This window comes from Diadema antillarum, unplaced genomic scaffold, assembly GCF_040938485.1.
Source record: "Diadema antillarum isolate AM-2024a unplaced genomic scaffold, OU_Dant_1.0 scf00000001, whole genome shotgun sequence".
In the NCBI taxonomy this organism is placed as follows: Eukaryota; Metazoa; Echinodermata; class Echinoidea; order Diadematoida; family Diadematidae; genus Diadema; species Diadema antillarum.
The window spans coordinates 2596371-2619709 of record NW_027270890.1 but is presented as its reverse complement, the minus strand read 5'-3'; the positions used below and the strand labels follow the sequence as shown (position 1 = coordinate 2619709).

At 38.0% G+C, this 23339-nt stretch overlaps 1 protein-coding gene across 1 annotated transcript in view; it reads left to right on the top strand.

Annotated features, from left to right (window-relative positions):
• Window positions 1-23339, top strand: part of LOC139721525 (alpha-mannosidase 2x-like) — a 220830-nt gene that overhangs the window by 5242 nt on the left and 192249 nt on the right. Inside the window, exons 3-5 of the mRNA XM_071632875.1 lie at window positions 5827-5971; window positions 17995-18166; window positions 22241-22371. Of these exons, the coding sequence (XP_071488976.1) occupies window positions 5827-5971; window positions 17995-18166; window positions 22241-22371 (448 nt within the window). The remainder of the gene's footprint in view (window positions 1-5826; window positions 5972-17994; window positions 18167-22240; window positions 22372-23339) is intronic.

Genomic DNA, 23339 nt, shown 5'->3' with positions numbered 1-23339 from the left:
ACAATTTACTTTTTAGCTCTGACACCTGAGCCGAAGGCTCAAGTGAGCTATTGCGATCGCTCTTCATCCGGCGTCCGTCGTGCGTCATCCGTCATCCGTCGTGCGTAAACTTTTTACATTTTCATCTTCTTCTTGACAACCCCAGGACCGATTTTCACCGAACTTGGCAGGTAGCATCCCCAGGGGGATAGGATCTCAATTTGTTCAAATGGGCACCATGGCCCACCTGGGGGCCCCAGGGGGGCTCAAACACCCTAAAATTAAGGAATTTTTAAAAATCTTCTTCTGTAGAACCAGAAGTGATAGAGCTAAGTAGTTAATACTATGAGTTAGTACATTGATGACTGTAGTTTCAAGTTTGTTCATGGGGGAATCAGGGGTGCCCCCTTGGGACCCAGGGGAGGGGGGTGGGGAGGGGTCCTAACGGGGCCTAAATTGTACATTTTCATCTTCACTTTGATATCCCCATGTCTGATTTTCACCGAACTTGGTAGGTAGCATCCCTAGGGGGATAGGATCTCAATTTGTTGAAATGGGCACCATGGCCTACCTGGGGGCCCCCAGGGGGACCAAATCCCCTAAAATTAAGGAATCTTTAAAAATCTTCTAGAACCAGAAGTGATAGGGCTTAGATAATACTATGAGTTAGTACATTGATAACTGTAGTTTCAAGTTTGTTCATGGGATTGGCGGAATCAAGGGTACCCTCCCCCCCCCCCCCCCCCACCTTGGGACCCAGGAGAGGGGATGGAGAGAAGTCCTACACGAACTTTGTAATGGGGCCTGAATTGTACATATGTTCATCTTCTTGAAAACCTCATGATGAATTTTGACCAAACTTAGCAGGTAGCATCCCTAGGGGGATAGAATCTCAATTCCTTCAAATGGGCACCACGTCCCTCTTCAGGGGCCCCTAGGGGGCCCACCCCCTCCCCCCAAATTAAGGAATATTTAAAATCTTCTACTCTAGAACCAGAAATTATTAAGCATAGTTAATACCATGAGTTTGTACATTGATGACTTAGTTCCAAGTTTGTTCATTGCAGATCCAGGGCTGCCTGCCCACCCTGGAGTTGAGGGGGGGGGGGGGGGGGGGGATCCATATGCAGACCCAAGTTTCCAACGTTCTTAGGTAAGAGTGTGCAAGAATGCATAGAAGGTGAAATTGCGATACTCAGGTGAGCGCGTGACCCCCGGGTCTCTTGTTAGTACTGAAATTGCACTTTTTCTCCATACCTTATAACTCAATGCACTGATATAAAACTTATCAAAGAGTCAAAAGTCAAGTGAAAATCCTCAAAACCCCAAATACACATGTACATGCTCTCTTTAGAAAATATAACCATTCATCCAATTAAAGGACAAGTCCACCATACATACGGATTGAGAGAATGCAACAATATTAGTAGAACACATCAGTGGAAGTTTGAGGAAATTTGGACAATCCGTTCAAAAGTTACGAATATTTTAAGTATCTGCGCAGTCACTGCTGGAAGAGAAGACTACTACAGTGTATGATGTCACATGCGTACAACTACATAAGGAAAATAAAAAGAGAATTTCACAAAACTTTACTTTTTGAATAAAGTGCACATTTCTTCGACTTGCTACTGACGTATGTTAAGAGAAATATTATTCCCCCTGCCTTGTGAAAGAGAGAAGTCAAGTGTTCTTTTGTTATGCAAGAAAAATGGAAATATGTTGAATTTTCTTTATTCTTTCTTTATATCGTTGTACTCATGTGACATCACAAGCTATAGTAGTCTTTTCATCCAGCCAGACTGAGTAGAAACTTCAAAAAATCATAATTTTTGAACGGATTGTCCGATTTTGCTCAAACTCTCAGTGATGTGTTCTACTAATATTGCTGCATTCACTCAACCCACATGTTTATGAAGGTGAACTTGTCCTTTAAATTTAGTTCAAAGAAAGTGAGCATTCAACACATTTGTGATAAACGTGTCATTTTGATATCTTGCCAATTGATGTTAATCTGTCGTCAAACATTGTCAAGACATACTGTAGACCTATTAAGACAACGAATGCATTATGGCGGAGGCGTATCAGTCCCCATAGCGGTATTTCTAGTTTTAAACTTCTTTTGATTTGGCAGCAAAAAACAATGTGAGCCAATAAACTAATAATTTTAGAAAGTAATGCATATCTTTAACTTGGCCTTATGATTATGACAGTGAACCAACTAATGAAAGCCATAGCGAGGTCTGTGATGTTCTTCTTTAGTCTGTTATACTGTAAAACATGATATATTCGCGGCATGTATTTTTTGCGAATTGGAGCCGACAGCCTTTTTTGCAGTATGAAATTTTTGCGAACTGCCACTGGCATTCAATGCATAGTGTAGACAAGAACTTTCGCGTGCACTTTAATTTTGTGAATCTTGGCGCTCACGAAATTTGCGAAATTAAAATGCACGCGAACATTCCTTGCTATACAGTACATTGTGTGAGAACAGTGCCCGAAAACGATGGTGAAAAGAACACATGGATATTATGTACCAAAGCACTATGTTTATACAAATGTAGTTTGTCTCACAATTTAGCAAAAGTATGGGGTGAAGATCAATTAAATAATCATACCATTCAATATTATTAATGGTAAGCAGATAATACAGTCCAGTAAGCAGAAAATCTATCACACTGAATATACTGTGCTTATTCAGTACATTGTCAACCAAGTTCTTATCAACACCAGTGCTCTCCCTGCAAACATTGAACTGCTGAATATCATGGCATTCTTTCAATGGAGACCATCATTTTTTTTTTTTTTTAATACTCCGCCAAGGGAGGAGGTTATGTTTTCGTTACCGTTTGTTTGTTTGTCCGTGTGCAAAATAACTAGAAAAGTTGTGAATGGATTTGGATGAAACTTGCAGGAAAGGTTGAGCATGACACAAGGAACAGATGATTAAATTTTGGCAGTAATCCAGAAACTTTATGTTCAAAATTGACATTTAACACCATTTTCAGTTACCTTGTGCACGTTAACGAAAAGTCAATTTTGCGTCACAGTAAATTTTTCTCGCAGAGACTATTAAGTTCTCTCAATTTCCAGATAATGAGCACTGTTGCATAAAAATCCATGCTATAACAGTCAATCAAAAATGCCTAATTTTCTTTTACCCAATTTTTTGGAACGCGCATCGGTTGCTATGTGAGGCTGTATCATAGCAACCAATTGACCGCGGGGCAATATATTTTGGGATTTTCCGTCAGACACAATGGGGAACAATGCGTTGCCATGATCGCATAATTTGAATAAAAATCAGATACTGTGCATTCAGTTAACTCCCTCAGTCTTTGAGCACTTGGCTTGAAATTTGGCACGTGTGACCGCTAACCAATGTGTTTATGTATGTGCAAAGCTAATCTTTTGTCATTGTTGAACAGTGCGTTGCCATGGTAACAGCATTTTTTTCTATAAAAAGCATGCAAAAATACTTTGATTCAGCTTACTCCTTCAGTCTTTTAGCATTAAAGGGACTGTACAGTACTGGTTGAGGTAGGGATTCATGTTTTGAACATTCCTAAGTGAGATAATGAAAAGCCTCTTATGAAATATGAAAGAGCATGTAATTTTAAGAAGGATTCAACGTTTATTTGATGAAAATTGGTTTTCAAATGGCTGAGATATCCAAAAAAGTGCTAATAATAAAAGGCGACATGCCCCAACTTTATTAGTATCTCTTTGTTTCACCTTGTTTTTGGATATCTCAGCCATTTCAAAACCGATTTTCATCGAATAAACTTTTGATACCCCTTAGAACTGCATGCTCTTTGACATCTCATAGAGTGGTTTCTGAATATCTCACAAAACATTAAAAGCTAAATCTTCACCTCGACCAGAACTGTACACACCCTTTAATAGCTTGAAATTTGGCACATGCGACCACTATGGTACATAGATGTGCAAACTCTATCTTTTGCTTTGTTGAACAATGCATTGCCATGGTAATATTTTGAATGTAAAGTCATACAAAAATACTATGGATTCAGCTACATGGTACAGCTATAGTATGTACATGTGCAAATTTATTCCATCATTGTTGAACAATGTGTTGCCATGGTAACAGCAAGTGTATTTTGAATGTAAAATCATACAAAAACACTTTTGATTTAGCTTTAAGAACTCCCTGAATCTTTGAGCAATTGGCATGAAATTTGGCACATGTGGCAGCTATAGTACATACATGTGCAAATTTATTCCATCATTGTTGAACAATTTATTGCCATGGTAACAGCATATTTTGACTGAAAATCATACAAAAATATTGTAGATGCAGTTAACTCTCTGAGTCTTCGAGCATTTTGCTTGAAATTTGGCATGTGTGACTGCTATATTACAAAGATGTGCAAACTTCATCTTTCATCATTGTTGAACAATGTGTTGCCATGGTAATGGTAAATTTTGAATGGAAATCATACAAAAACTTGGATATACGATAAAATAACCTTGTAGCTAACTCTCAGTTTTTGAGCATTTGGCTTCAAATTTGGAACGTAAGATGTACATTCATATTACCTAGATGTGCAAAATGTACGTATTTTACATCTTTGGTGAAAAATAGATCTGTTACCATGGTAACAGCATGTTTTGAATGAAAATCATGCAATAATATTGTGAATTCAGCTATCTCCCTCAGCTTTTGAGCATTTGACTTGAAATTTGGCACATGTGACGGCTATGAGATATGTAGTTGTGCAAACTTCATTTTTTGTTAATGTCAAGCATTGTAATGTCCCTACTCATACTCGGTGGGGACAAAAACCAAATGCACAACAATTTGTTTTTGTGATGGTTGTGGAGGAACAGAAAGTTACCAAAATGTGCCATCAATGTCCTTCACATTTTGGTAAATTTACAAAACATGCCGTAACATGTTACGGCACATTTTGGTAATTTTCCAAAATGTGCCATAACATGTCACAGCACATTTTGGTAACTGCACATTTTGGTAATTTACCAAAATGTGCCCTAACAGGAGTGCCTGTATTTGTGTCGTAGATTCATGTTTATGAAATTTGTGTTATGCTGCCCAGAAAAATGGCTTTAATAGAAAGATTAGAGTTTCTTCCATCAATCTGTTTTCATTCTGTATGAAAATTGCATTTTCGCAGTATTATTTGCCTTTTCTCAAATTCAACTTGTGCACTTGTTTTGCTGTTAAACGTTGTAATCTATTTTTTCCCCATTTTAATCGAGGTTGAGATCGAAGATTTTTTATATCACTGACCTCATTCAGGTGGATCTTTTGTGTATGTATAACAGAAGAATTTGTGGGCCCATCAGCACAGGCTGTATTCATACCTTGTGCTCAATCAATGTTTTGCATTGTTTGATGGCACATGTAGTTGACCGTGGGAAAGGGGATGTACAATAATTGTACCACTTGACTGCTTTCGCACAGGTGGATTACCAACCTGTCCGTTCGTTGTTGACCTGCAAAAAGAATCTTGTGTGGGGGCATTCATGAATGCACTAGGAGAATAACTGATGGAATGGGTTAACAGAAAAGTTTTTGGGACGTTACAGTAATGTCAAGGTAATTGCCCTCGGCAGCTTAGGGAAGCATTTTAAGTTACCTCTCCAACATCCAGACAACCTTCAACATGGAGCAGCCTAACAAGCAGGATAAAAAAAAAATTGTTCAGATGTTGTTTGGGAACTCTGGTTTAAAAAGCTCTATTATGACAGGGCAGTTACTTCTTTTGGAGATTCCATACTTGCTCAAAGTAAATGTAGCGTTAATCTCTTTACTGCCAAGTATGAGTACTAACACTTGTTTGATTCTTTGCTCATACATCACAGATGCTGGAAGTGTATGACAAGCTGCGGTTTGATAACCCTAGCGGAGGAGTATGGAAACAAGGCTTTGACATTTCCTATGATGTCAACCAGTGGAGAGATGAAACTCTTAGAATATTTGTAGTGCCTCACTCTCACAATGATCCAGGTATATACAAAATATCTATTTTGAAGCTCAATTCATTCTGAGAACATTTTGTTTTGTTGTTTAATATTGTCCTCTAACATGCCTATTTTATAATTAAAATTCATCACTCCTTTCTTCAGGAGTAAGTTACTGTATGTAGTCAATAATACCTATACAAGACAAAAGACCACACAGCATTTAAAAACGGTTGATATTCTGAGTCCATTTTAAGTCTTCTGTGACAAATCATTATTCTGAACACCGTTTTAACTCTATTGTAACTTCTGTCGTATCTGTGTTTTATCTTGCACTTTCTTTACCTGTACAAACCATTGTCTTAGGTTATGTAACTTATGTAATTTCTGGCGCAAACCTATACATTACATGGTATTTTGGAAATCACTTATACTGTTGTAACTCTTTCCCCACGTGCAAATTTATGCTTTTGAGATAAAACATGGTGGAAGGTGTTTTAACCCCAGTGTTGTAACTTTTTGTTTTAACATCTTTTTGATAGTTTAATAGTTAATCAAATCGATCACCCCATTGCGGTATGCAAGTTCATAATAAAAAACAGTATAAAAAATATGAAAACAGCATATGTACAGGATGGCAAAAGCTAGAGCAGTTTGACAAAATGTAAATTCATTCACAATACAAAATTTGGTAGTGGTAAACTTACAAGTACAGTCCTCACCGCTTAATCGGGAGGGGTCGGAAGACAAGTTTTTATTCCATTTAAGGACGTTCCTCAGTTATGTTTGTGCGCATCCTAGCTGCGCAGGTTTGTCAGTGACGTAACAAAGAGCGTAGAAGCGCACGCACGAGTGATGAGCTGAGCTAGCTGAGCTGAGCGGCTGCTATACAATGTAGTACTAGTAGATCGAGCTAGAGTGTAGTACTGTACGTACGGATACCCGACAGCTCCCCACCGCGGCCGCGTTGGGAGGCCTCGCTCGGCTCGCGTGCCGACTGTACACGTTACAATCTGTACGTACTACGCAAAGTTCAGCGGTCCGAGCCTGCATATATCGTCGGTTGAGAATGATAAGGGCGTTAAGTGACCACAAAACCCATAGTGTTCGAGAAGACTTAAAGCCCTTCTGATTCTCAACGATATGGTCATGGTAGCACAACAATGATCGACGGAATCGGGAAGCTTGGACGTGGAACTGAGCTGTTTCCATTTTCAATCCATAGATTGTTTTGTGACATGCAGTTCATTATCTGTTCATCAATATGGTCAAGTCGAGTGCTAAGGTACCTAGGGCCTATAGGCCTATAGGCCCTAGTCGGGGACTACTACTAGTCTACTAGACTAGGTGTTAAAAACAACAACAACAACAAACATATGACACACATTTCATCTTAAGGTTTAACAACTAAAGCAATCTGAGAATCTCTGTTTAAATCAAAACTTGTCATTACTAAAACAAAATATTATTTTGTAATTTTTGGTTACAAAATACATGTACAGGGTCACGAAAGTATTACCAAACATGACTGTATTTATTACTTTCACCATTCAGATATTAATTTTTGATTACCAAATTTAGTGTAACAAAAGGAGAATGAAAAAAATATTTTTTTCCGGGGGGGGGGGGGGGGAACCTCAAGGTACATCTCCGTAGTTTACAACACGCACTTTACCAACCACTGCAACAACCAACAAATGCAATCTACAATCAACGCCATTATGTTTTGTTTTTTTTTTCCTTTGGAGGACCGTCAGACTAATGCCAAAACTCTCACTTCATTATATTTATTCTTCTTCCTCCAGTATCCTTTCTGCACATAGTTAGAGCAAGCAAAGCAAGCAAACAAACAAACAAACAAACAAACAAGCATGTCAATGTGGAGTTTTCCACGCTTGCGTCCACGTGATATCATTATGGCTGTGCAAGGAAAATAATAACAAAAACGCACATGTACCTTCCTTTTTCAATATTTTTTCACCCTGTCACTGCAATTGTTACAAGTTTTTGTTTTTAGGGGGTTTTTTTGGAAAAAATCAAACATAGGGTTTTGAATGAGCCGCATGAGATTCATGCATCCTATCAGGGTATCCCTGCATTGGTTCCTGACCCAGATTTGGGGGTCTTATGATGATTTCAGTCGCAAGGAGGCGCTGCTAGCACTAAAGCAAGCACACGAAGCCCCCATTTTTCTACAATTTGATCAAGTTTCACGAAAATGACATGAGTTTTGAATGTACAGTATGACAATCATGAACCCCACCTAACCAGGGCACCCACGATAGGTTTATAACCAGATTTGGGGGTCCTGGGATGATTTCTATCATGTGGGGGTGTTGCCAGCACAAAAACTAGCATACTAACCCCCAATTTTTTTTTTTTTTTTTTCAGGAATTAGTAAGCCTTCTTCTACAATTTGGTGAAGTTTCGTGAAAATGACATGGGTTTTGAATGTACAGCATGAGATTCATGAACCCACCCTGTCAGGGCATCCCTGCATAGGTTCCTAACCAGATTTTGGGGTCTTACGATGATATATGTTGCATGGGGGCGCTGCTAGCACAAAAACGAGCACATGAACCCCTACTTTTTATTGTTTTTCTGCAATTAGTAAGCCTTCTTCTACAATTTGGTCAAGTTTCATGAAAATGACATGGGTTTTGAATGTACAGCATGAGATTCATGAACCCACCCTGTCAGGGCATCCCTGCATAGGTTCCTAACCAGATTTTGGGGTCTTACGATGATATATGTCTCATGGGGGCGCTGCTAGCACAAAAACGAGCACATGAACCCCTACTTTTTAATGTTTTTCAGGAATTAGTAGGCCTTCTACAATTTGGTGAAGTTTCGTGGAAATGACATGGGTTTTGAATGTACAGCATAAGTTTTATGAACCTTGTCCTTTAGCTCACCCCCAACAGAAAACGTCCCTGACAAGGATTTGAGAGATTTCAGTGATTTCTACCGCATGAGGGCTCTGCTTGCTCACTAATGAGAGTGTGAACCCTAACTTTAAAACCTTTTCCTCATTTTGGGTCGTTTTCTCTGCAATTCTTGCAGATTTGGAGAAAATAATGTGGATTTTGAAAGAATTATGGGGATTTAAGTTTGTCATTGCAGATTGTGTTGCCAATCATGGTCTTGATCCTGTAATGCTGTCATTTTGGTACTGGACGGCAGATTGTCATATTCTTCAAAGTCCCGAAGAAGAAAAACAAGCATATGAACCTGTGGTTTTATTGTCGAGCCCACCGGAGAGGGGAGACTAAGGAATCACCTGCGGCGTCAGTCCGTCCGTCGTCCGTCCGTCCATCCGTCCGTCGTTCGTCCATCCGTCCGTCGTCTGTCCGTAACGCTACAAAAACTTCAATAACTCTTTACTCTGGGCTTCAATTGCAATCACGAAGAGGGGTCATACAAAGTTTCACATTTTACCATATATGAAGGTCACCTCAAGGTCAAAGCTCACAGGCAGGGGTCAATGAACTTTAGGGCCCAATGTTAAGTTTTTATGGCACGTTTCTATTATGGGTCATAACGTTTGATCCGTAACTCCATTTTGTGACCAAACTTGGACGGTAGATGTCCCTTGGGGAGTGGATGGTCACCACAAGGTCAATGGTCACACGCATGGGTCAATGAACTTTTAGAGCCCAATGTTAAGTTTTTATGGCGCGTTTCTATTATGGGTCATAACTTTTGATCCATAGGTCTGTTTGTGACTTAACTTTGATGGTAGATGTCCCTTGGGGAGTGGATGATCACCACAAGGTCAAAGGTCACAAGCAGGGGTCAACGAACTTTTAGAGCCCAATGTTAAGTTTTTATGGCACGTTTCTATTATGGGTCATAACTTTTGATCCATAGGTGCGTTTATGATCAAACTTGGATGGTAGATGTCCCTTGGGGAGTTGAAGGTCACCACGAGTTCAAAGGTCAGACAGGGGTCAACAAACTTTTAGGGCCCTATGTGAAGTTTTTACGGCGCATTTTGATTATGGCTCTTTACTTTTTATCCCTTTGTCCATTTGGGACCAAACTTGGATGGTAAGTGTCCTTTGGGGAGTTGAAGGTCACCACCAGGTCAAAGGTCATAGGCGGGTCAATGAATTTCCGGGAATTAGATTAACATTAATTTCTTCTACGCAAATGGGCGAGACACAATTTGGCACTTGCCTTGTTTACATATTTGGGCTTCGGATGAGTCAAAGTTACGGTATGGAAAGTTTGAAGAAAATACATTACTTTAACTGAGGAACGTCCTTTAGCGGTGATCCACAAAATAACAATTTTATGAGAGTTCACAGAACATAATCAAATTGTGATGCCTGAGACTCTATGCAGAGAAAGAGGCAGCAGCAAATTGCTAACAACATGCACATTACAGGAACACCCTGATTGTGCGTGTGTGACAAACACATTTTTGTCATATTAGTGCCTCCTTCTTCAATGTCTGCCAAACACACACACGCAAGCACACTGCGCAAACTAGGGAGGGTGTGGGCCACATATGGGGAATGTGACTCTCTGTATCTCACTGAAGGGACTGTACAGTTGGCGTGATGTATCTGAAATTGGTTAGAAAATAATCCTTCTGTAAGTTAAATGAAGTCCTTGCTATAATTCTTAAGGATTTACTTATTATTTCTAAACATTAATAACTGGCAATTGAAGTGTTTCAGCCGGGATTTGTCCCGATAAAGTGGTTTATTATCCCAATTAAGTGGTGGAAATAACATGTTAAAAAGATTGTTACATCAAGTTTTCTTGCACTTAAGCAGGGTTTCTGCTAGAGAGGTTCCTGATTAACAGGTGAGCACTGTATGCGTAGCATAATTATGTACACATAGGTAAAAAACACAAACACATGTTTGCAGAAGGTTACAGGTACCGCCTACACTGTTTTAAAGGACAAGTTCACCTTCACAGACATGTGGGTTGAGTGAATGCAGCAATATTAGTAGAGCACATCATTGAGAGTTTGAGGAAAATTGGACAATCCGTTCAAAAGTTATGCATTTTTGAAGTTTCTGCTTACTCAAGGCTGGATGAGAAGACTACTATAGCTTGTGATGTCACATGAGTACAACGATATAAAGAAAGAATAAAGAAAATTCATCATATTCTCACTTTTCTCGCATAACAAAAGAACACTTGACTTCTCTCTTTCAGAAGGCAGGGGGAATAATATCACCCTTAACATATGTCAGTAACAAGTCGAAGAAATGTGCACTTAATTCAAAAAGTAAAGTTTTGTGAAATTCTCTTTTTATTTTCTTTATATGGTTGTACGCATATGACATACACTATAGTAGTCTTCTCATCCAGCAGTGACTACACAAATACTTTAAAGATTCATAACTTTTGAATGGATTGTCCGATTTTCCCCAAACTTCACTGATGTGTTCTACTAATATTGCTGCATTCACTCAATCCACATGTATATGAAGGTGGACTTGTCCTTTAAGCACTAGAACACAAACTCAAAATACAAAACTTCCTATCTCATGCCAAAGGCCTTTTAGAAAGTTCCCACTGAATTATATTGAACTGCCATGTCTACATTAGTGTATAAAAAAGAGTATAAGTCATTTAGTTGTGTTTATGGCACCATTTATGATTATTCATCTCTTAAAATGTAAAGCAATGTCTTAAATACATGCTTTCACTTTCTTCACCAATGTCTTTTTAGTAGTATAGGGCCTACTGTAAGTCATTGAAAAGAGAATTCATATTAAGTACATTTGGGCATTTCCAAAATATTTCTTCAGCGCTTGTTTAGATGCCTGTGAAAATTTTCAGAAAGCAGCCATTGAAACAAACTAATAATGGAATTCGCCACCAATATTGCCTGAAGGAAGAAGTTTCAATAATTCTTCCACTTCTTGGAATGTACTGTCCTGTTACAACTAACCTTTTGGCAAGGCCTCATGGCTGAAAAAGAGACTACAGTTACTGCGAGAGAATGAGGTAAATGAGAGACCAAGAGGTGCAGCCACAAGGCCTTTTGGAACCTGACATGAATTTCTCATTTTGAACCTTGTTTCTTGTCGATCGTACTTCCGGAAAGGTAGCGGCCATTCAGCGACCATAGTGCCCGCAATGACCTCACATCTAATATGCATAAAGTATGCATGTCACAGGCTTGCTCATCCGTATCCAACCATGCACTGCCTGCCTGCGGGAGCTGCCTGCGGGAGCTGCCTGCATTGTTAGCATTGACAAGCCATCATTAGCATACCAACTGTGGTTGGACTCATTAAACCATGAATAATTAATATTCACCTATGTCGCAAGGTGGCAGGAACAAACCCCAGTTTTCAAAATTTCTTGTGGCTGCACCACGCAGTCTCGCCATGGACCTACCACACACAAATAATTAATTCGTACACTTTTTTATAGCGAAGTGATCAAAGAGCACTTACTTACAACATTGTATCTCTGTCAAAAAGCAGGGAGAATAACATTACCCTTAACATGTATGTCAGTAACAAGTCCAGGGAATGTGTACTTTTCCTTAAGAATTTTCTTATATTTTCTTTATATTATTGTAATGGGGATCCGTTGTAATATACGAGTGATGTCATAAATGAAGTACAGTATAGTTTCTCATCGAAACTTAAAAGAATGTAGAACTTTTGAAAGGATTATCCGGTATTCCTCAGAATTTGCTGATGTGTTCTGTATTCTACTCATTGCTGCAATCTGCCAATCTGCAATGTTTATTCAGGTTTCATTTCCCTCAAGTCAGAGGTCTGTACTTAATGCTGATTTATATTGTGTATTTTACCCCCCCCCCCCCTTCAAATTGAACTGTCAAGTATTGTCTCAAGTGTCTGTAACTCAAAAGCGGCTGCAAAGTTGGGATACCTTCTGCAGGATCATTGACCATTTGGGTACTGAGAAGACCTTCCTGGCTAGCTATTATTTATATTCACATGCTCTATATACAAGGATGCCCCATCTGTAGCATTATTTGATTGCCTAATGAAAAATATTGATATTTTTATTTTTTCTCTTTCTATGATATCTAACTTCTTTAAACAATAAATTAGAATATCCCAAAGTAGCATTCCAATAACTTTAGTAATTTTAGAATTTAAAAAAAATTAAGAAATGTCCTTAACTTGTTATGTATGGGACGTCTCGTGATAGGACATGACTTAATTTGCATAAATAATTTCATAATCCCTAAATTTTTATACCAAGTCAAACTATGTGATGACCCACTTCTAACAATAATGGTATGATAATGCAATACATTTATGAGGCGCTTAACCCGTTGAGGACAGTTTGATTTTGCTACAACACGCATTTCCCATTGACGCTCGCCCGAGTATACTCAGGACTCGTCCTCAACGGGTTGATGCAGATGTTTCTAAGTGCACAGTTAACTGGAAAATTGAGATTTAGTCCAAAATAATACAAAAATACAAAAAATATAAATTCTTAATTCAAACAAGATATGAAACTTGTCACACTGAAGACGAGTTAGGTGATACGCTTGGGGTCATCAGATGTCGGTCATCTGTGATCGACAAAGAAAAGAATGTGATATAGCACCTTGAAGTTATATTGAGATATTTAGTTGAGCTTTTTTGGACCTACATTATTCAGATCACATTTTTTTCTTTCTTTCACACAAACTAATTAGAAATTCTGTGCGTGTGTGACTAAGTTGATTTACAGGCTTTTTGAGTACGTATACAGTGCATTTACCCAGTGATCCTTGACACGGACAAATTAAACAGACAATTAAGTGTTTTAATAACCATCTTGGTATTAACATTGGCCTTTTAAAACATGACCTTTGACCCTTATTTACATAACCAATATGATTCCCTCTAAACTTGTTATCATAATTTAATATGATCAGTTCAGAGAGCTCTTACAGCTGTATACAAACCTGTCAGATTTACCAGCAGTGAAAGCAATGAAGCCTCCGATACAAAACAAAGGGATATAGAGCAAGTGTGTCTGTTTACATGAGAATGTGATTTATACTTGGACAAAAATGGCATTACCTCAATTAAAGAAAAAGGGCAAAAGAAAAACTTTTCTTGCTTCTCATCCTATGAGGTTAATTATTTGGAATTTCATGGGTCCAAACTCCGGCAAAAGAGACAGCGCCTTTAACCTTGTAAGTATAGGTCTCCTCCAACCAAGAGTAGTGAACGTAAGCTAATACGTGAATGATAATTTATGACGATCACACGTGATCGACACACATTCAAAGGGGACAGTTAGAAGTGGAAGGAGTGCTTAATCGTCTCATTAATTCCTAATCAACGACACCCCTACATATAGGCATACCATAATTTTGCATCTAAAATCAATGGTAGGACTCATGCACCATTACTTGTATAGTGTATAAACTTTGCTTTTGAAGCTTTGAGTGAAATATGTCATAACAATTCTGTAATCCCATCAGCAGTGACTGACATAATAAAGAAGAAAGATATATCAAATTGAACGCTTAGAACCTTTATTAAAGTTTCAGAGGAAATGGAGCAAAATCAGCTGAGATAAAGGTGCTTAAACGTTGTCAAGTCAATGCATGGTTTCAAGGGACTGTACAGTACTGGTTGAGGTAAGGGATTCATGTTTTGAACATTTCTAAGTGAGATAATGAGAAATCTCTTATGAAATATGAAAGAGCATGTAATTTTAAGAAGGATTCAACATTTATTTGATGAAAATTGGTTTTGAAATGGCTGAGATATCCAAAAAAGTGATAATAATAAAAGGCGACATGCCCCAACTTTATTATGATGTCTTTGTTTCACCTTGTTTTTGGATATCTCAGCCATTTCAAAACCGATTTTTGTCAAATAAACTTTTGATACCCTTTAGAATTGCATTCTCTTTGACATCTCATAGAGTGGTTTCTGAATATCTCGCAAAATGTTAAAAGCTAAATCCTCACCTCGACCAGAACTGTACACACCCTTTAAAAGAAAATCACCTCCCATAGACATTACACGTAAACTTGTCCGATTTTTAGTCTTTACCTTTAATCACAATTTAAAGTATAATGACGTCATCAAATTCCAAAATCATGACATGGACTTGAAAGGCAAATGTTCAAAGTACAACATATCTGAATTTGGGATAATATTGAGCTTAAATAACAGAGATACGAGCAAATGAATGTCAGAAACAGTACCTCAAAAAAATTAATTCCACTTTTTTGATTTCAGACGACGATATGATGACGTCATAATGTATTTAGGGAAATATTGATACTTGAAACGTTATTTCCAATTCATATGCTTTTGTAATACGCAATAAAAACATAGGGTCACCGGACGTTTTAAAGAGCTATGGCGAAATAAACAAAGACATGTTTTTCGCTATATTTCCACATAGACGCGAACACGAAATTTCAACTTTGACGCCAGCGCATTCCTTTGTTATAGGTCAAAATTGATCGGATATCAATGGATATTGTTACTTAATGTATCAGTAATCCAAATCTGTCAAAAAATGTGCATTTTCATGTTGCTTACGCGCACTGTGCGCGAAAATACGCGGACGGACGCGGACGCGCGGAACGCTTAAAATTGTCTGAAACTTCGAGATTTCCCCTTAGAAAGTTGTTTTGAGCCTTTTAAAAGTTTGACGCGCGCGTACGCGCACGTAATGATGTCCTAGGTAATTAGCATCAAAATGTAAGATAGAGCGTGACCTGAACTTTATGTCCACCGAAAATGATACAGAAATGACCTTTAGTTATGAAGTTATGATCGATCATGTAACATGGTCCGAAAATCACAAAATGGCGCCTAGATGACGTCATAGATATGTTACTGTCATGAAAACCTTATTGTGGCTAGATTTTGTCATGAGACATGTTGACTGAAAATGTCATGTTATTCCGTAATGTCATTCTTGAGATATTGACGACACAAAATTGTCCAGAAAGAAAGAAGAATAAAAAAAAATAAAGAGAGATTTTGACGATCACAATAGGTGATACGCTGATAGCGTATCACCTAAAAATAAAGAGAGATTTTGACAATCACAATAGGTGATACGCTGATAGCGTATCACCTAATAAAGAGAGATTTTGACAATCACAATAGGTGATACACTGATAGCGTATCACCTAAAAATAAAGAGAGATTTTGACAATCACAATAGGTGATATGCTGATAGCGTATCACCTAACAAAAGATACAGCGTATGAATTTTTAAAAAATGACTACAGAAAATCAAAGTCAGTGTGCACCTCCATCGACTGACAAACAACTTGGACATTCCAGAGGATTGATATGCCCACATATTAATCAGTATTTCTTGTTTTCCTTTAATTAGATATGGTTTTTGTCGAGCCCACCAGAGGTGAGGGAAGACTATGGGATCGCCTGCGGCGTCTGTCCGTCCGTAGCGCTACAAAAACTTCAATAACTCTTTACTCTGGGCTTCAATTGCAATCAAACTTCCAGGGAAGAGGGGTCATACAAAGTTTCACATTTTGCCATATATGAAGGTCATCTCAAGGTCAAAGCTCACAGGCAGGGGTCAATGAACTTTAGGGCCCAATGTTAAGTTTTTATGGCGCGTTTCTATTATGGATCATAACTTTTGATCCATAACTCCATTTGAGACCAAACTTGGATGGTAGATGTCCCTTGGGGAGTGGATGGTCACCACAAGGTCAATGGTCACAAGCAAGGGTCAACAAACTTTTAGAGCCCAATGTTAAGTTTTTATGGCATGTTTCAATTATGGGTCATCACTTTTAATCCATAACTCCATTTGTGACTAAACTTGGATGGTGGATGTCCCTTGGGGAGTGGATGGTCACCACAAGGTCAATGGTCACAAGCATGGGTCAACAAACTTTAAGAGCCTAATGTTAAGTTTTTATGGCGCGTTTCTATTATGGGTCATAAATTTTTACCCTTTAATATCTCTTGTTATCTGTAATATCTCTTTTTTATGCCTCCGCCACGAAGTGGTGCCGGAGGCATTATGTTTTCGGGTTGTCCATCCGTCCGTACGTCCGTATGTCTGTCCGCATTCGTTTACGCGATAACTTGAATAATATTGACTGGAATTTTACCAAACTTGGTCCAAGTATAAAGTATGATGGGGTAATTAGTTGATTAGATTTTGGGTGAAATTGGCCAAAGGTCAAAGGTCAAATTTCAAGGTCAAATCATGAAATTGTATCCGTTTACGCAATAACTCAAGACTGGATCAAGCAAATTTCACCAAACTTTGTCCGAGGATGATGTATGATGGGAAAATTATTTGATTAGTTTTTGAGTGAAATTGGACTGAGGTCAAAGGTCAAAGATCAAGGTCAAATCCTAAAATTTAACTGTTTACGTGATAACTCAAAACTGGATGAAGCAGCTTTCACCAAATTTGGTCCAAGGATGATGTATGATGGGGCAATTAGCTGAGTTGATTTTAGTGACATTGGCAAGAGGTCAAAGGTCAAAAGGTCAAGGTCAAATGCTAAAAATGTTGCTATTTCCCCATATCCATGCAATGTCCGAAGGTATTTTATTAAAAACTTAGTGTAGACATGAACTACTGCGTAAAGACTCTCCAGAAAGAGTTTCATGTCATAAGGTCAAAGGTCAAACAATCAAAGGTTAGATGAGAATGTTACAATTTCACTTTATGCATTATGGCGGAGGCATCAGTCGCCATAGCGACATTTCTAGTTTTAAAACTGTTATATCCCAGCCGCGTACAATTTCTTTTACGTGAATGGGCGAGACACATTATGGCACTTGCCTTATTAAATAAATGTCCCATGCGTAACACTATATTTCACATTCATGCAAATGACGCCCATGAAATTTGCATTATACTATTTTTTCCTTCATGGAATCTGAAACTTCACCTCATAAGCTTCAAAATGATACCAAACATGTCAATATTGAGCAAAGATGAAATTTTGACTTTTGAGGGACCTTATCTTGGATTTGTCTAAATGAAATTTTGCTATTGAATCTTTAAATGATCATTGCTATGTATTCAGTTTTTTAGTATGATATCGAGTTACATCAATGGCAGTATCTCACATTTTCTATATCTGCATTGAAGGTTGGATTAAAACACTGACGCGCTACTTCACAGACCAGACCTCAAAGATACTTGACAATGTTGTTGTGAAGATGCAGCAGTATCCACGAATGAAGTTTATATGGGCCGAGATCTCCTACTTCTCCATGTGGTGGGAGAAGGCTGACTATAGCAAGAGACAGGTGATGAAAAGGTGAGACACAACATCATGGCAAGCGAAGGGATGGTATTACAGTCAATGTCAAGCAAATAGAAGTGACATAAATAAAATTGTTTGCTACTTTGGTGTACTAAAATATTAGCATTTCAATACATCACGTCACTTTTATCGTAAGAAATACACACACACACACACACAAATCTCTAGTTGTCTATTGCACAGCAGATACAGAGTTGTGTCTGTGATCTTTATCTGAAAAAAAAAATACAAAAGGTTGCATTAATTCTGCTTCACTTGAAGTGTAGCTGAACAATCAGTCAAACAAAGCGTACCAACTCTCAGGAACAATACAGTAATACCCCACTGGGATTGTCATTGGATGAAAGGGGCACAGGTGGGAAGAAAAAAATATAATTTTTTTTTTTTTTTAGTTTTCAAATGGAAACTTGGGGGGAAGAATTGATAATATAGGCCATTTAATGAGCTGAAAAGGTTTGTGTGTGAGAGAGGGAGAGAGAGAGTATGCTGGTTAGAGGGGACTCCTTTTTTTTTTTAAGGGTGAAGAGGCTGTGTACGAACTGCGTGTAGGAGGAGATCAAAAGTGTCTGTGACTCGAGGGGAGGGGGAAGAAGACGACCCTTGGAATTCCATGGGTGCTGCTAACCTCTTGAAACCCAAGTTCTGTGATGAAAGCAGGTGGCGGTGAGGTCCCAATCCATGGACTGGGGCTTTAGGGGATGGTCATGGGTAGAAGAGGTACAAAGGGAGGAGAAAATATGAAAGTTCTTTTTTTTTTACTGAAAAAGACACTGGAAAAAGAATATGAGTGGCAAAATACAAGGCCTTCAGACCCATGGATTTCCATGGGTGCTGCTAGTTACATTATATTGATACACTCAGTAAAATCAAAAAAAAAAAAGTATTAAACACTTTTTTCTAGTTCATCATTTTCATAGAAGATTTTGATGAAAATCAATGTACTATATACCATATTAAAGATTATTTTTAAAGAAAATCCATGCATTGTCATACACAAATTTTTTTTGACCACATACTTTTGCATGGTAAATATTTCTTATTTCTTTAATGTGTGATTATGTGATAGTAAGTAAAGGAAACAAACCAAAATATTAGAATCAGCAACATACACTGAACTCGTTACATGAGGTATTAGTATCATTGTGCAACCACACAATTTATGTGACACCTGCAGCGCTAGCCACCTGACTGTAGCGCTGGTCAGATGACACCTGAGGAAGATTCATCCTGCGAGCATCTTAACAGACACCCTCGTGGGGTGGCCTGGTCGATCGCAGTGTGAGATTTCGCCTGAGGCTACCCCGAGGCTGTCTGCTGTATTGCGTCTTAACAGACACAATCTTCCCCTGGGAACAATCTTTGCCAGAGTCTACCCCAAGGCTACCCTGCATTTTATGGTCTGTTAAGACGGGCTTTAATTGAAAACTGGGGGAAGGATTTTGACCAAACTTGAGAGGAATCATAAGTAGGGGAGAGAATCCTTTGTACAAATGGTGGTTGTGTCTCCAGAGTGCGCCAGAGGAATTGGAATGAAGAGTTCATATAAATCACCTCTGCACTTTAAATTGAATATTAAAGGAGGAGGCTGTTCTTCAGAAGTATTTGATTAAACTGAATTTTACCCAAATGGTTCACTTTATGCAGATTTAGATGTGGAAAACTAGAGATTAACTTGTAGTGGAGGGGGGGGGGGGTCATTTTCTCCCTGACCAAACACTCCAGTGCTGTGCTTTGTGTAAAACGCCAGATCCAGGTGAAGAGTGATTTTCTCTGAAATGTTTGGCTTTTGCTAAGAAACAGAGGCTTTTCGATGATTTATACTTATGGTTCTTCTTGACCAAATATTTCAAAAATGTTGAAGCTTTTGTATGATATTCAAGTTAGAAAAAAAAAAACATTGAGGTGTAAATTCTTTTTTCTTTTGTTAAGGTGGGGCTGTTAAATAAAAAATCCTTTGCCATTGCCTTGTCATTAATCCCAATACCCAAAATTAGAAGGGTGTTGCCCATGGGGCCTGCGGCATTCCACAGTCCTAAAGATGTTTGAAAGACAGTTGTAATTTGTCCTTCAGTAATTGGTGGAATGCCATGAAAAGGGAAAGTACAGTCCGTGCTTAGGTGAGCGCTAGAATTACAGGGCCCTGTTTCATAAAGAGTTGCAATTGATCTTGTTCACAATTCATTGAGTGTAACTCGAATTGAGCGTAACTTCAATTTTGAGCGTAAGTCTGTTTCATAAAGAGACTTACACTTGATTTCAAGAAAAATCTAGCATAAATTTCAATAGATTGAGGGTAAATTTACAACTCTGATAGATATCAAGTCCAAGAACTAAAACTTTTTTTTTTTAATTCAACTCAATTTTTTATTCATTTCCACAAATCTGATAAAAAAGACAATTACATTGTACATCACATCATAAAAGGCAAATGGAAAATATACAAAACATAGGCTTTATATCAAGAGAAGTGGAGAAATCAACATAGGCTTAGACCAGTCTTTAGAGGTTTTTTACATTTGGTTAATCCTCAAGAAATATATTCAACTCTACATAGACAAGACAAAACATACATCATATTAAAGAAAATAAACAGAAGACACTACAAAGTACAAAACTGACAAGAGGCAAACAACAAGGCATGTTAGCGTAGTGTGTTAATCCTTATACAAAGTAATGATTTGATTGAAATCATATAAAGCAGAAAAATTATTGACTTATTAGATGTATTTTATATCTTTTCTTGAATAAATTCTGAGTGTTGATACATTTTAAGTCATATGGCGAAGCATTCTATGAAAATGGACCAGCATAACATATAGTTTGTCTGCAGTGATTATATCTATATTTTGGAGTATACAAATTGTGAAATTACCTAGTATTATATGTATTTCTAACCTGAGTAAGAGTTAACTGGTTGCCAAGAAATTTGGGCAAGATTTTATTAAGATATGAGTACCGGTATATAAAATTGTGGTCTGTAAATTTGTTAATGTCATACACTGTCAGTAACCTAAACTTTTTAAATATGGGCTGTGTATGAGTTACGGGTTGAGATTTTGTGATAATTCTGATTGCACGTTTTTGAAGGACATGAATATGTTCAAGTAAATAATTGGCACAATTTCCCCAAATACTGTTATGATACAAAATATGGGGAAAAATCATAGTATGATACAAATTTAGAAGAATATAAAAAAGGTACTATTGCCCTTGTTCTATTGATTGCACCAACAGCTCTAGATATCTTACAAAAGACTTCATCTATGTGATTCTTCCAAGTCAAGTGATCATCCAGTATTACTCCTAGGAATCTGGCTGAGTTTACAATGGGAATACTTGTGCCTGCAATACTTATATTTACATTTTCCGCATCAATTATTTTATTTTTGGTTCTAAAAATCATACATGCAATCTTATCTATATTCAATTTCAGCTTGTTAGCTAAAAACCGTTGGTTTACTTTATATTCAGTGTTTGATATTGCACACATGTTCCTGAAATTTTTACCAGAAATAATTAAATTGCTATCATCAGCATATAAAATGGCTTCCAAAAAAACCAAAAAAAAAAACCTTACACATTGCAAATCATTAATATACAGTATAGAAAGCAAAGGGTCTAAAACAGATCCCTGAGGTACACCAACAGTTATAGACTGTATAGGAGAGGAAAGTCCATTAACACAAACATACTGCACACAATTCTGAAGCTCTTGAACCAGTCTAATGTTATCTCTCCGATGCAGTAGTACTCTAATTTGTCTAAATGTTGTGGCTGGTACAATCAAAAGCCCTTCTCTCAACTGCATTTGCAACTTTGTCACAAAAGTCACATAATTCTGTATATCAAATGTTGAATACCCTGGTCTGAATCCACATTGTTTTGCATATGATATGTTAGTACAACATAGATATGACATCAATTGTTTGTGAAAAAGTTTTCAAATAACTTAGCTCTTGAATTATCTGTCCCGTTGATTTTTTTTTTTCAGGCACACTGATATGAAATATTTTTCCATACACTGACTGAACAGACTCACTAACTTGTTAATTTCCTATTAACATGAAGGTTGATAGAGAGCGGTCGCCTTGAAATTGTAACTGGAGGTTGGGTAATGAATGATGAAGCCAACACACGCTACTATGCCATGGTGGACCAACTTGTGGAAGGGCATGAATGGATGGATGCCTTCATTCCAGGTAGAGAAAACACTTATCTTTTTATCAATCTTTTTTCTTGAAGTAAGATGGTTTTAAAGCCAAAACATATTTCACTCCCAAATGTGCACGTATGCCTAAGAAATGTAAGGAATAACGCTGTAATAACAAGATATTCGATGGTTAACGACGAAAATGCAAAATAATAACCAAAAAGGTTCACCGGAGTAGCAGTCTCAGAACTTACCCGATCGGGGTCAGGCTAAACTCGGACTCGGGGACAACTCGGCCTCGCTTTGACGAGTTGTCCCTCTGGATTGTACAGCGTTGTACTATAGGAGCGGCCTGTAGCACTTCGCGTTCTGGCTGGTCACAGTTATAGTCCAAGTTGATACCAAAGACGCTTTACTGAAAAGACAGGAAAGTGTGCGCTAATCCTGTACAAAACAAATCGACAGCACGCCGTCCTCAAGCGTATTACGCACATCACCTGAGACGCGCTGTCTTTGAAGTTGTTTTGTTGTTTATCAAGCGTCTTTGATTGTCTTTTCAGTATGGCCATCACGAACTGCGTGTAAATTGTCTGAAATAGGGCCGAGTTTTCCCTGAGACCGAGTTAGTCTGGATCCTTCTGGAATAAAAGTCGGTAAACCGACTCTTAGTTTTGATCTCGAAATACTCCAAAACAACTCCTCATCCCGGCAAATCGCGTCAGCCAGGTAAGTTTCTTTGTGGACTCTTTCGATATATTGCAAGCAAATATGAAATGGTGCCAGACAGTTTCTCAAACCCTTACCAAAACTATGTTTTCACTTTAAGGAAGCCTTTGAGTAGAAATAAAAGTTTGACATGAAGCTCACTGAAGTGCTGGCTCATAAGGAGTTCACATTCATCTGAAAGTGGAGGAAAATCAACATCAAGTTACAGAAAAAGGATAAACTGCAGGGATGTGTTGAGTATTTTTGAAGATTTCTGATGGCACTTTTTGAAGACCATGGTCCCATAACCCA